The sequence below is a fragment of the Papilio machaon genome, chromosome 2 (assembly GCF_912999745.1).
Source record: "Papilio machaon chromosome 2, ilPapMach1.1, whole genome shotgun sequence".
NCBI lineage: Eukaryota > Metazoa > Arthropoda > Insecta > Lepidoptera > Papilionidae > Papilio > Papilio machaon.
The window spans coordinates 8,175,048-8,189,918 of record NC_059987.1 but is presented as its reverse complement, the minus strand read 5'-3'; the positions used below and the strand labels follow the sequence as shown (position 1 = coordinate 8,189,918).

At 34.5% G+C, this 14,871-nt stretch overlaps 1 protein-coding gene across 6 annotated transcripts in view; it reads right to left on the bottom strand.

Moving 5' to 3' along the window:
- Positions 1-14,871, bottom strand: part of LOC106716919 (mucin-5AC) — an 81,239-nt gene that overhangs the window by 4,476 nt on the left and 61,892 nt on the right. For 2 of the 6 annotated variants that reach the window (XM_045682822.1, XM_045682820.1), the window contains exons 2-10: positions 7,759-7,963; positions 7,421-7,646; positions 7,061-7,344; positions 4,318-6,939; positions 3,943-4,094; positions 3,653-3,804; positions 3,538-3,584; positions 3,222-3,428; positions 655-2,601 (exon numbers count right to left, since the gene is read on the bottom strand). In XM_045682822.1, the coding sequence (XP_045538778.1) occupies positions 655-2,601; positions 3,222-3,428; positions 3,538-3,584; positions 3,653-3,804; positions 3,943-4,094; positions 4,318-6,939; positions 7,061-7,344; positions 7,421-7,646; positions 7,759-7,963 (5,842 nt within the window). The remainder of the gene's footprint in view (positions 1-654; positions 2,602-3,221; positions 3,429-3,537; positions 3,585-3,652; positions 3,805-3,942; positions 4,095-4,317; positions 6,940-7,060; positions 7,345-7,420; positions 7,647-7,758; positions 7,964-14,871) is intronic. The other 4 variants (XM_045682831.1, XM_045682825.1, XM_014510575.2 and 1 more) reach the window with 4 other exon arrangements.

Below are 14,871 nucleotides of genomic sequence, written 5' to 3'. Positions count from 1 at the left end.
TAAAGAGAAGCAATCGGAATCATTATTTGATGCATTTAGTTCTTCATTCGTTTCCTTTATATTCCAGTATAGTTTTAAAACTTAAGTTAATCTAAGCTTAGTAAATATAAGTTACTGCCGATCAATCACATGGGTAATTGGATCGAGTAACCATTTGATGGTATTAAACATTCCTTGTTCATGCAATGAGAACATAAAACTTTCAGCAAACTAGGATTATAATTATTGATTGTGATACTGTGCATATTCTAACTAAATCATCTAATGAATGGAATGCAATGAGGTGCAAATACAGGCATTGAGGAACTTTTACATTTCATTTTATCATTACTACCAATACATTCTAGTTTCAAAACAAAACATGTAAAACATTGACTAAAATCCTCAGAACGGAAATGGCCACGTCAGGAGTTAACAATTCAAATGATACAAATTCAATTCAACCAGTTTGAAGTCCCCCAATGAGAATAGAATGACAAGCGACAGAATTTAGCAGTAGGTGCCATTAAACGGTTTTAAAGGATATTGTAATCTCATGCTAGTTACTTCGCGAGGCAGAAAATGAGGACATTTAAACAAAGCCTCCACCGTCCATTATTCAGGTAAATATTTAAACATCAGGCTGCATTGACTACTGGGCGGCGAGCTATGTACCTCTGGTATTTGATTTCGTTGCATTTTGGATTGGCTTGCAGACTGTTGTCTGTTGAGCAATTGGTCGACGATTGGTAACTCCTGCGCCCACCTCCAAGATTTGCCGCGGCTAACTTTATAGCAGGATTAACACGAGAGGCTCGTGTCGGGAAGGATAAGCTTTTAGTAGTCGTTTTCGTCACAAGTTTTGCGGTCGTAGTCGATTTAGTAGTACTTGTCGTTGAAGCAACATCAGGTAGAACCGGTAAAAGTTGATATTGCTCTGTCTCAGTTGTGGTGGAGATTGGTTCTTCGTCTATTAGTGTAGGTTTAGTTGTTTCCATAACAAGATCGATATTTGGTACAGTTGAAAAAACGCTTTCCTTAGTGGGTTGCCTTCCATTGATAATGTCTTTATATTTATGAGAATTATCAAAGGGAGATGAACTAGATACAATTTTTCGGAATTTCGAATCTATGGGTTTCTTATTTATTTTAATATTTTCTATTTCTTTAATTGTTGTTTCTGGATTAATATGATATGCTGGAGTAGTAGTAATATAAGATGCTGTAGAAATATCATCTAATAATGAATCTTTTTGGATACTGTCGTAAGATTCGGTAAAAGAAAGTGCAGCGACACTGGGAGGAATGAATCTACTAACACTTGGTTCCGTTAAAATTTGCAAATATTTTATATTACTTCTAATTGGTTTATCCTCAATATATTTCGATACTTTTTTCTGATATCCTATATTAACTACGTTTTCTGGTGTAGTTGTGGTTTTGGTGGTTGTGGAAAATATTTCTTCTGTATTTCTTGAATTAGACGCTAAATTATTAAAGAATGCTTGAATTACATTCCTTACTTTGCCGCTAAATACTTCAGTTGTATGGTCTGGTACAATTTCGTCGTTTAAATTATAACTATAATAAGATGGGTTCCGCGACGAATATTTGTTTATGCTACCTTTTATTTGATCAAAGTCTTTTAGTGTAGTTGTATACGTCGAGGTTGATGTCGAACTAGAAGTGTAATCATTTATAGAATCATCTACATACGAGTTCCTTAAATTATCTAAACTTTTGTAGGGAGACACTAACGGTTCTTCAATTTTATCGTCAACAACTTCTGAAGGAGAATCTTCAACCACTAAACTGTCTACATTTTCAGTAAGAAATGGCACTGTGTCATTAGCTATAATTGGTTCATCATTACTATGGTCATTGTAATTTATTGCATTTTCTGTAGATTCTTTAAATGTTTCTGAGGTTGAGGAAACAGTTACCGGCCGTCTAGCATTTTTAAGGTAATATTTTGTTTTCTCAACGGTAACAGGTGTAGTATTTATTCTTATTCTATGCCTTTCGTTTCTGTGTTCCAATATGACGTCATCGTTTATTTCCTTTACATTAGTTTTGACGGAGGGCAACCTAGTTTTTCTACTTTTTGATGGATTAATGGAAGTGGTTTCAACGTTATAGCTATCAACTAGTACTTTTGCGTTGACTGGCTCTGCAATGTTGTCGTTATTAGTACTATAGTAAAATCTTTTTGAATCATTTTCACTCGGGCGAACTTCGTAATCAATCACCTTTTGTGAAGTTGGGTTATCGTCGTAAGGTCTGGTTATAAGTGTTAGAGTGTACGCATTTTTACTACTATTTGTATTTCTTCTGATAGAAAATCCTGTTGTTAATGTAGACGATTTTTTATTATCATTTAACCGTACTAACTTGACATCATCCTTACTGTTGCTATTAGTCCTCGGAGTAGAAAGTCTACGCGTCGGCAGTCTCTCAGTCGTCGCCGAAGAGTCTTCGAACCTACGTGAGTTATCAGTCTTTCGAAAAGGTTTAGCACGGGATGAAAAATTGATGACTTGTGGAGGAGTAGGATAAGTGGTACTGGTTGTATTTAAGGTATTCGGGGACGAGGTAGTAACGGGACGTTCATCTGCAGATAATCTGTTGAATACAAAGCAAAAGAAAACTATCTGATTTAAGCTCTAACAACATCAGTTGCCAATAAGCTCACTAAGAAACCAATCAATATAACTATTGTTAATAAGTGTACAAATACAAGAAGCTTACATTCTAATAGATTTAAATTTTAATATGTGTTAATTATCGCTTATAAAATTGTATGTCGAAAGTAAATCTTAAAAAGTATTAATTTTGTTAAACAAACTTTAAAACAGTATACATAGTGTTGCACTCAAAATTTAAAAGATACCACAAAAGCTTGTTGCAGTGGAACGTCGACTAATTTTGGATAAATATATATATTCAATTTATAGAAAGATATTTGTTATCTACTACCTCAACACAACCTTCAAACATACATAGAATTATGAAAGAGAAGAGGAAGAACAAGAAGAAAAACATGTAAGTAAACGAAAATTAATGAATGGTTAGTTATTAGTCATCAGTTCAAAGGTTGCATTTTAAATTATGAAAACAAATATTAATTACAATGTACAAATGAACTAAAAGTGAAACATGAATGTATTAATGAATTTTAACACAATGATAAGCATGAAATAGATTGCATATTAACTTTCTTTTTTATTTATCTTTTGTAGTACCTTGAACTAAATCGAGACGGAGTCATTGCTTCTGTGAAGAGTGCAGTAGTAGGGCGTTGTGTGGTTGTGGTGGTAGTCGTGGTAGTCGTGGTCGTGGTTGTGGTAGTGCTAGTCGTAGTAGGAGGAGTGCGCTTAGAAGTAGCTTCATAAACAGTCGTCCGCACGCTGCTCGGGTTATGTTCGTAGCCCAATTCATTACCTTCGCCCCTGAATCGTTTTAATTAAATAGCATATAGAGTGTGACTAAATTATGTTACTGTCAAATTAAAATTAAGGTTATTGTCCATTAGAAGCAAAATAAAAAAAAAAACTTTACCTTGTCGAATGACGAACGGGTGGTTGATATTGATTTTGTGTATTTATCTGCAATGTAAAAGTTAATTAAAATCAATTTACACAAGATTGTTTATTGTGTGGTTCTAAAGTTATACCTGTCCTTGAATAAGGGCATCGTCGTAATCATCAGAAGATACAGGTCTGGCTGTATAAGTTTCGACAGGTCTGCGAGACGGCGGAGGAGTACCTCGGTACGTTTGCTGCACTACAGGTCGTATAGATGCAGTGTTATATTGTTGAACATAATCTGTCGACAAAAATTATAGATAAATTTGATTAAAGGTAATTCATAACAGTATTAGAGGATCGTTTTTTGTGATAAATGTTGTTTTTTTTTTGTTTGTTAGTTAATCTTAAATATTGTAATTCTAAACTCAAGTCTTACCTGTATCTTTGTAAAGTTCGCCATCTTCGTCGTAAACAGCGTAGAAAGGATCAAATTGATCTGGACTATAGCTTTGTGATCCATTGTAGAGCATTTTAGGTCGTGGACTTGGCGAATAAGATGACGGGGTAATACTCTCGGTTGGTTCCAAGCTAAAAAAATCTTTCATAGTTTATTTCTTTCTCTGAGTTGAAAGCAAGATTGAAAAATCAAGTCATGTCATAATTTTGTCTAACGGTCAAAGTCAGTATATTGTCGGAAAGAAGTTCGATTTAGTAGTTGAAGTTTTCTTCTTGTTAGTAGTTTTATTTCGCTATTTACAAAATAGACATATTTAAAAAATAGTTAATGTCTACCGTAATTTGTTTCGTTTACCTGTTAGATTTGTCGTCATGCTTAGTTTTTGTTTGTCTAGTCTCTTGGTTGTAGCTGTCGTGGGGTGTGGTAAGCATCTGAGCTACAATGTTTGGATGTCTATCCCTAGCATTCTTTTGATGGTCCAAATTATTGTATTTATCCATAGGCTTAGCTAATCTATGTCTCACTGTGTATGGTCTCAACGTAGTCTGATTTAAATATTTTGGAGGACTCATTGTAGAAGGTCCATTATGATTACGTATCGGTTTTCTCAAAGGCACAGTTTGGTTTCGTGGTGGAAAAGTTGTCATTTTACCCACCGAATATTTATCTGATTCTCTGTATGGCGATTTTGATACCGCCGATATATCATTTTGATTTATTGGTGCCGGTTCCGTTGTGTACATAGCATATTTAATCGGACGTTTTGTTACAAGTCTTCCCTGTGTTAAATTCGACGAAAGTTCGTCGTAATTGTCTTCATATTCATGATAGTTTTGGGCCATCGCAGGACGCCGTGGTTTGATTTCAGAGCTTGGCATGTATTTAGGTTTAACAATTGGCTCGTAATAGTATTGCTCGTCTTCGTCGTCGTAATAGTAATCATTCATTTCGGGGGAGGGTTTAGGAATTGGCCTACGTTTACTGGGACTTTTAATTGTACTACTTACGAATGGTTTTGGTGTACTACTATATAGAGTATAAGATTTCAATGGCAATTTAGTTGACATTTTATTAGGTTGCAACGGTCGTATATCGTGTAATAAGGACTCCGTGCTTGGTCTATAAGTCGACTGAACAACAAATTTTTCATTTACTGGATTATTCCAAAATTGTTGTAAGGTGTTCAGCTGTTCCTTGGCGGTCGTTATAGTTTTAGGCGTAGATTGCTTCATACCTGAATTGTAAGACCTAGTAGGTTGTATTGTGATTGTAAAAGGAGTAACAGTTGAAATAGGTCGTACGTTTAAATTTTCAGGTTTTCGTGGTCGTTCGTTTTGATCGAAATTAAAAGACGATCCAGTGCTAGTTATAAAAATTTGTGGAATTTGTGAAACTAAATTGTTATTTTGGTATGTTGAAACATTATATGGACGATTATTACTTTCGTTTGGTCTACTAAAACTATATGTGATAGGCAATTGACGCTCGTCTGTGAAATTAGGTGGCTTAAGTTTAGGAAGGATATTTCCTGCAGGTTGTGAAGATGGTCGAATGTCCCTATTGTACAAGTTTTCATTAAGTGGAAGTTTTTCAGTTTGTTTTATTAGAAGTGGTTTCGTTGTAAATTGTGAAAATTGTGCGATTTCTTTGGAATTGCTAACAAAGCCGCTAGTACTTTTGGGGATATTTGTAACGGTGAAGGGACGAGGGGTATTGACGCCTTTATAATTCAGTGTAGTTGAATGTCTCATAGAATTTTTATATGGTAAGGTCGTTACTTCTAAAGGCATTTTAGTGGTTTTGTAGCTACTAGGTTGAATATTATTAGGTTTAGCGGAGGTCACTCCTAAAGCTGAATAATGATCATTTTGTAATTTACTTAAATATGTATCGAAGTCAAAGTCTGGCCTAGCGAAGGGATTCTCTATATTAGCATATTTATTCTTGGGGTGTGTGAAATAGTACGGCGGATCTGGAAAATCATGCTTAAATTCCTGATCATCCTCTTCATCAGACGTTTCGTCACTTTCATTTGATTCATAATTGTCCTCATAATCTTCTTCTTGGGATGGTTTTTGTGGGCGGTCTTTATCTTGATGATTTTTATTATGTCTTTCGTCGTTAACGTGTTGATTATGTACGAGTAGCTCTTGATTTGAAGGATGCCGATATTTCGGAGAAAAAGTGGAATGTTGAATTGGTTTCATAGTAACCGCTATACTTGGTAATTGAAAAGAATCTGTGACCATAGTAGGATTAAAAGATGGTCGCGGTTGAGTAATATATTGGCCGTTATTTTGATTATTGTTATTGTTGTATTGACCCTTAGGAGCATTATTGTAAAAACCACCAGACAAAGATGAAAACGGATTTTCCTTGTTATTCAACGACGAAATGGGTGGACTTTTTGTAATAACTTGAGTGTTTACAGGATTTTGACGAAATTTCTGGTTAAATGGATCGGGTAGACTCGGTTTAAATGGTCTCTGGGATTGTGAATCTTCGGCTGGATAGGATAAAAAGGGACTTACAGTTGAGAAGAAATTACTTTCTATAGAATAGGGCTTTCGACTTCCTGTATTAAAATTGTCGCTTTGTGTATTGTGGTAACGAGGTCTTTGTAAATTAGGATTATATTGACTAAAATGTGGTAAATTTAAAAATTGTTTTTCAGGTTTGTAACCATTTTTTAAAATATAACGAACTTGTCTTTTATCTCTATCGGTCATAATCTGGTCATCACCATTGTCATATTTTACTGGTTTTGTTTCAATGTTATAGTCAACGTATTCAATAACTTCATCACTATCGCTTTTTTCAGACATTTTGTCTGCAATTGTCAAATTAGTTTGTGTCCTATCAACGTCTCTTTTTCTTCTTACAAGTGTCTTTGTTATTTTGTCATCAGTACTTATTTTATTTGTCTCGATGTCTTTGTCTCTGTCCTGAGAAGAGTCAAAAATGTCACTGTCAACTCTGAAATAATAAAGTTAATTGAATTCTTCAGTTTCATTTCTTATTAGTCAAATATTGAAAATTTATTCGTCATGATTCAAAGTAACTAGAAAATATATACTAAGTAGAATAATTAAATTACCTATAAGTTTGAGGAGCTGGAGTAATTGTTGCAGTTCTTCTGTCATCTACCTGTGTCCCGAATGAAAACGATCCAAATTTGCCACTACTTTGTGAAATTGATGCAGGAATAATGTTAGAATTGAGTGTTCTTCCGGAACTAATAGATTCACTTCTATAACCATCCCTATCCTTTTGAACCTGTCCGATGGTGGATGGTTGTCCACGGTAAACCCGTTGCTGTCTGTCGCTTTCCAATTCCTCAACGGGTGGTAAATCGTCTACTTCTGCATACAACTGTTGTTGCTAAAGGTTATAAACAAGAAAATGAGTATTTTTTTTGTGAAATTACGAATTTCATTAAGAATTATTTTATGTTTACCTTTTCATACTCTTGTCTATTATATTTAGGTTGGCCCCTAGATGTAATGACAGGGTTAGGTTGGGCTCTCGGCGGCGGCGGGGCAGGCGTGCGTCGCGGGGGCGGCGGCGGAGGTGGATCTCTTTGTCTTTCGCTTAGTCGTTCAAGTTCTTCTCCCCTGTCGATGACTGCACCGGTGGCATCACAGCCAACGTTACGCGGCCAATCGCATGTTTGGAGCTCGTGGCTGAAAAATTATTGGCAACTTCAGTTAGTATTTAACAATCGAATAAGAATTTTAGAAAATCTGGCATTAAAGAGAATTGTTTCTTTGTTCATCTGATTTACTCTAAGCTCACCTGTACATGAGACCACCAGTGCATGACTCCAGCAAAGCGCCACCGAATACACACACATAGTAGAGAGTGCAATCGGTGGGGTGGGGATAGTAGCCAAACTCTTCGGGGCAATCGAAGTCCACCTCCCGCTTGATGCTGGCTGCGGCGGGAGCGCTGCGAGCCGGCCCCGATCGCTGCCGGGAACGCTCCCTCGCCCCAAGACATCCTACAAATCCAATTTGGTAAAATTAAAATCTTCACTCCCAAAAATATATCTTATTTCGGTCACATAAAAAATTACATCACCTATATTACAGGCAGTAAAAACTTTAAAATTTGATTCTATTAATATCGGTATTAAGTAGTTAGGATATACGCAATTGCTACAAGATTATACGTAGGCAAATCACTGGTGGAGATTACGCGATGATATGATAAGATCTACATATTTAATTAGAAGAAGCTCTTATAGCTTCACATGAGGTATTTAGAACAATTGCAATACTTCCCGTACTTGTAGATAATGATAATCTATTGCACAAAAGTATTTATTAAATAACCCATTTAGTTACGCTACTGGAGAATTGGTTTTCAGGAACACATCAGTATAAATAATTAGTTAATATTAATCGACCAATGTAACAATACCGTAAGTAAGAAAAATATCGTTGTTGGTAACAATGTTCGGTTGCAATACTTCTGTTTGCAAGTACCACTCTACTAAGATCTATATTCATAAATAATAAACCCAATATTAATACTCTTTTTTCTTTAAATAATATGTTCACTCTCTCGTGATTAAAGAATTTCTAATGTTAATTTAAAGTAGAAAGAACTCTGAGTATTAAGTCACGTTTATGCTGCGGTCACGAGTTATTGTGGGATTTGGAACTGGCTTCAATTCTCGTGCACGTTTTGACAATGATTACTTAAAATTTTCACACGGAACACTTCAAATTAATAATATGTTGTTCCATGCAGGATATACTGATCACTTTGCGAACAAAAACTGAGAATCGCGCGAGCCGCGCTGTGGTTCGCTAAGATACCCCTTTCTACATCATAACAGGCAGTAAAGGCACTGGAACAAAACTAAATGAAGACGGAAAGAGACGATCCATGTGAACCTAAGCCTAAGTAGTAGTTGTCGATTGTCGAAATTTAAAAATTTCTAAAATATCATTTTGAAAATTCGATTTCTTGAGCTCTACTTTTATAATGCTTATAAAGCACAAGCTTCTATAATGTCGGTTGTAAGTTAAGCTAATTATATTATTGTTATATGTGAGAAAATCTTAACATCTCAACATTGGTATATTGCAATAAAGTTTTGTATAATGTTACAAAACTTTATTGCACTAGGAATTGCAAATTTTACTTATTCAAGCGATGTTCACTATGAGATAACATCTGTTTACCCAAGCCGGACCAATGACCTCAACATTGTTACGATTCTCAATTATTCCGATTGCATTTCCATATTTGTGCTTACAATAAACAAGACTTTGTCCTGGGATTTCAATGACGCCACACTTATACAAAAACATCTATGTTGTTATCTCTTATATTCTCTTCGAAGATAACAGAGGTATCTATATGTTTTTGTAATTGTTTTTCGACAGTAGAAACAACTCTACTCTTACGAAGCTACTGTACAGATTGTGGGCGGAGAAGAACCTAGTCTTACCAAGTTTTGTAATGGAATTAGCATTGCATATTGATCTTGAAGTACTAACACCCACAACTAAGGATAATTAAGTACAGATTTAAAAGTAAAATTCTGTACACATGTGGAGGATACATCGACGACAAATACCAAACATTACATTTTGCAAAAGTTAGCAATAACATATTTTATTTTAAAACATCAGAGGAGAGAGAGATTGCAAGGGTTACTAGTTATCGGTTCATATTCATTATTTGTAGTTCTTACAGTCAAAATATATTCGCAATGAATAAGTAAATCATTGGAACAATACTACAATTACAGATTGACTTGCTCTTTAGTGTATTGACCTTTTAGTTTTAATTCTTACGATCTGTATCACTTATCAAAGCTGCCAATTTAATGGTTTATCTATCATAATGTACACAGCAATCGACCTTGCAGTACTCGATTACAATGAATTTATTAGAGTAACAAAAGCGTGGGCATAGCTAACAATCAAGCCGGTCATTGGAGTCCAATTTGGAGCTGTCAGTTGATCGAACTTGACTGATATCTAAAGGAAACTAATTATAAAATATTAAATATTATAACTAGTAACCTTGGTAACAACGTGTGATGAAATGATTTATTATTTGTATGAAAGTTTATTGCTCGTACTTGATAAATAAGCAATTTGAAAAGAGCTTTTACCTCGTGTGAGTACATAAATTACATTTTTTGAGGCTTTTATTTGAAATTTAAAAAAAATTGATGTAATAATGTGAAAGTTAAGGGTAAGCGAGTTCAAATCTATTATTATATTGGATAAATCCTACATCCTTCGTTTACCATTTTAGGAATACTGCCCAAATAACAAACTGTTTAGTTACAAATTCCTTGTAAATTGTATATCCATCCATCCATTCAGCCTCGTTACGCCCACTGCTGGGCAAAGGCCTCCCCCAAAGATCGCCACGATGATCGGTCCTGTGCAACCCGCATCCAGGATACTCCCGCAACCTTGACCAGATCATCGGTCCATCTTGCGGGAGGCCTGCCCACGCTGCGTCGACCTGTACGTGGCGCCATTCCAGTATTTTGCGGCCCCAAATAATATATTATAAATTGTATATAATATGAAATAATTCAAATATGTAATATTGCTGTCAGAATAAAACGCCAGTAAAGTAAATCTGTCTCAACGCAATCGAGTATTACATCAATTTCCGCATCATTACTGCGAATATTGCAACAAGCTGCAAACTATCTAAACCACAGTTGATTCGTGGTTGGTGTTGTTAAATTATTGTTTTGTTATTCGAATGAGAAAATAGAGCTTTAGAGCCCTAGATATGTGAAATAACCTTAATCACGCTAGTGGAATAAAGGTCTACGGTCAACGGTCTAGCAAATTTTAAGTCAAGAATTTGCATTATCAAGGACTGTTTTTTTTTCCAGGATTTTTTTAATATGCTTGGGGAAAAAATATAGGTAGTTACTCGATTAAATCAATTTTGTTGACCAATTATATTTTTTGTCAAGTATACCACGTTTTCTTTAATAACCAAATAATGTTATTACAACAGAGACCTTGAAGGAACTGATTTTAACGTTAATATATTTTTTAAAGTCGTCGTTACCGACCTTGCTACCAATAATTGCCTTTTCACTTTTTACGCCTGTTACATGCGTGTTTTCACAATGAAACTTAGTCAAGGTTGTACGAAATTTTACATTCATATTTGTAAGTATTTTCACTGGAACAGTCAAGCAACTAGTCTTTCGTCAGACTAATTTACTTATGAATGTGTTATTTACATAAACATAGCCTTCCGTTTTTTTAGTCAATTTACTACTGCTGTAAATTTCGCGACCTCGCACGGTCTAAGTGGTCTACTTTAGACTGATTTTGTGGCCCCCATATAACTAAAGAATTACTGTATTACTTTGAAAATACATTTATACATTGTTTATTTAAACACTTCTTTTAACCCTTTGAACGCCGCTGATTTATGTCATAGCTGATTTATATGATTTCAGCGTGGTTATGAAAGAGTGTGTTTTACCCTTAGATATGTATCACCTGATCTTTGTACTTTGTTATTTATTTATAAAGATCGCATTTCGGAAGCTTAAATATAAATCTTTCTAATATTATAAATGCGAATGTTTAGATGGATATATGGATGGATGGATGTTTGTTTAAAGGTATCTTCGGAACGGCTCTGGGAGTACACATAGACTACTTATTAAGTTTTTTTAATTCCACGCGGACAGAGTCGCCGGCGATAGCTATTATTGCAATAATCATGATCTATTAGTGTCTAATCTCACAAAAGGGTTGGCGTAAATTGTAAAATGTAATTGTAACGTTTGTTTTATTTTTTTTTTTATAATTAAGCCCATAATATTTAATAATTCTAAACATCTAAATTTAGATTTACGCAGATATTTTGTACTTAGTTCAATAATTACGACAAATAAACGTACTGATGAAATTTTCATAAAGAATATTCTCGTATAGTTGGAGACTTTAAAACTATACTATTTTATCCGCGAAATTCTACTACCGTGATACTTAGGTAAAACAAATTTTTGTCTCTTTATACAGTGAAAACCCACATTAACCATTCCGCATTACAACAAAGCGTGTACTTGCAATTATATAGAGTCGGTTACACAAATGAGGTTTTATATAGAGCACTTGAAACTTGAAAACCTTGGCATTTAGATATAAATTGACATAAATTATTTCTGTACTTGAAATGTAAAACTGTAACGTTCATGAGCCTTTAAAACGAAAGGCTAAAATATTCTCATGGATTGACGGCAACGATTCATTAAACAATCACACCGCGCCCACATTCGTGGTCAACAATATGGAACTGATAAATAAATTTTAACACTCCTAAGGAAAGACAAATCAATTTCAATAATGTACTATTGATACCTATTGCTTAAGAGCGTCGGTGGCTCATGGGCTAAGACGTCATGGGTTCGAATCCCGCCATGTACCGATGTGTTTTTCGATTCACATATTTAAATTTATCCTACGTTTTAACGCTGAAGGAAAACATCGTGATGCAAACTACACATATCTGTGAAGAAATCCAATTGTATATGTGAAGTCAACCAACCCGCACTGGGCTAGCGTGGTTGTCTATGACCTAGTCATCCCTAACTTAGGGTAGGCCCCCTCGGTGGGGACGTATAGTAAGCTTGTGATTGATCTGTTGCTTAGCTAATTATAGTCTCTCTTCGCAACATTTTAATCGGTTTTCTTGTTCAACCGCCGCACTTAGAGATGCCAAGTGCCTACTTAGGGCTTCTCTTAATGTAGATTAATATTTAGAATACATTCGAGTATTTAAACTTAAAGGTATTTATAGAAAGATTAGTCAGTATACTGATTAATACAGTTTACGCCTACATATTACTAGATAAAGTTTTATTGAATATTTAACGAAATGTCATGATTCTTAACTAGGGAGTGGGTGTAAATAACGCTAAATGATTTTATTACAGCCTGTTGAAACGCACAGTAAAGATAATATTAAACCAGTTCTATTATTTTTACGCTTATCGTGTATTATACAGCATGTATCGCATTCTTAGCATAGCATAATATAAGTAGGTATGTATTAAAAATTAAATCACAACATACAATTAAAGTTTGTTACAAACGGACTATAAAAGTACAAACCTTTGGCAAGTAACATTGTATCTTGCAAGAAACAATACAATTTCCTAACTTAAAGTTTAAGTACAACATTCATAATTTGCAAAGGGCACCCGTCACTAACTTAGTCACGTTTTTAAAGATGTGAGCTTTACGTTAAGGCAATAGTTTACGTTAAAGCTTAACAATTATGCCAATCATTTTCGTACCAACCTTGTGTCGTAATAATGTACACCTTATTTTATTTAAACTTAATATTACGAGTGTGGAGGGGTACACTAGTAGAGTAAGGGCTAGGAAGAGATGGAAGGATTGCGTGAAAGGTGACATGCTCAAGAAGGTAATGATGACCTGGTGGTGGGATAAGGACAGGGTAATTATTATTATTGAGTAAAATATTATAATTAAGTGTCGACATTGTTTGTACCAACCATTAACATATTAGAATAAATATGGACAATAACCGAAGGCAAAATTTACAATTACTAGACCGATTTTCGGGATATTTTATAGCAATCTTCTTCAACAGTGGACATTTTCATGATGTCGTAGAGGTAGATTTTATTGATCTAATATTTGAACAAATCTAAATGTTTTTGACGATACGTTAAGATGTACAATGTTCACTACAAAATTCTCGATTTTCGTAGGGAATTCTCATTGGAGATAACAATTGCGTTGCAATTATTTTTCATTGTTCAACCTTTACTACGAAACAGCCTGGGAAATAGTCGTTTTGTAACTGCATATGATAACATTGCCTTGCGGCTCTATCGTCAAGATTCAAACCACTGGTAGTTTTTTCGCTGGCAATCTATCAAAGTTTCTTAATACATACCATTAAAAATGTTGTAAATTTTTTTACCTAGTACTGGTATTAACTGGGCTACAAAAAAAAACACAACAGCATTTATACAGAAAAAATATGTTATTGCCACAATTGTTTGCAAGTGGATTCACTCAATGATCCGATTGTTAAATACATTCCGAATTAATTTACACGTTCAACTCTACTTAATAAATCATTACCAATTGATCAGATAATTAAGTAACATCTCAATTTATAATAAACGCTAATTTGACATTTAAGCTATGAAATTAAATGTTCGTAAATTATATTGTTCAATAACTTTATTGCATGTTATCAATTTTTAATCGGAGCTTATTCAAAACGCGTGCTCTCAGCCTGCCCATTCACTTTGCATCTAGATATACAAATATACTTTGATATAAATTGCAATAAAGCACGTTATAATGTCGAAGTTGCGACATGGCGGGCATTGCGGGACACAATAAACTCTCGAATCCACGCAGAAGCATGTCTTTGCTCTTTCAACATATGGACGTTAAGGTAGAGGCCATGGTAGTGATAAATTAGCGAAAATCTATATATATAATAGAAAGTCGTGTTAGTTACACTATTTATAACTCAAGAACGGCTGAATCGATTTGACTGAAAATTGGTGGACAAGTAGCTTAGAACCAGGAAACGGACATAGCATAATTTTTACCCCGTTTTCTATTTTTTATTCCGCGCGGACGGAGTCGCGGGTAAAAGCTAGTAATTAATAAGAAACTTATGTAGAAACTGAAGAATGGTAAATAAATACTATTAAGACATAATATGATTGTCTAATTTTTTATAACTCCTAATAAAATCTCAGTTGTAAAATATTTCTAACAACATTCAATTCGTTAAGTAATTACGGAATAATTTAACAAGGCGCGATGATGATTCAAAATAAATAACTGTAGATAAATAATTGGAAGATTAAATAATTAAGTTATTACTTCTTAAACGACTCAC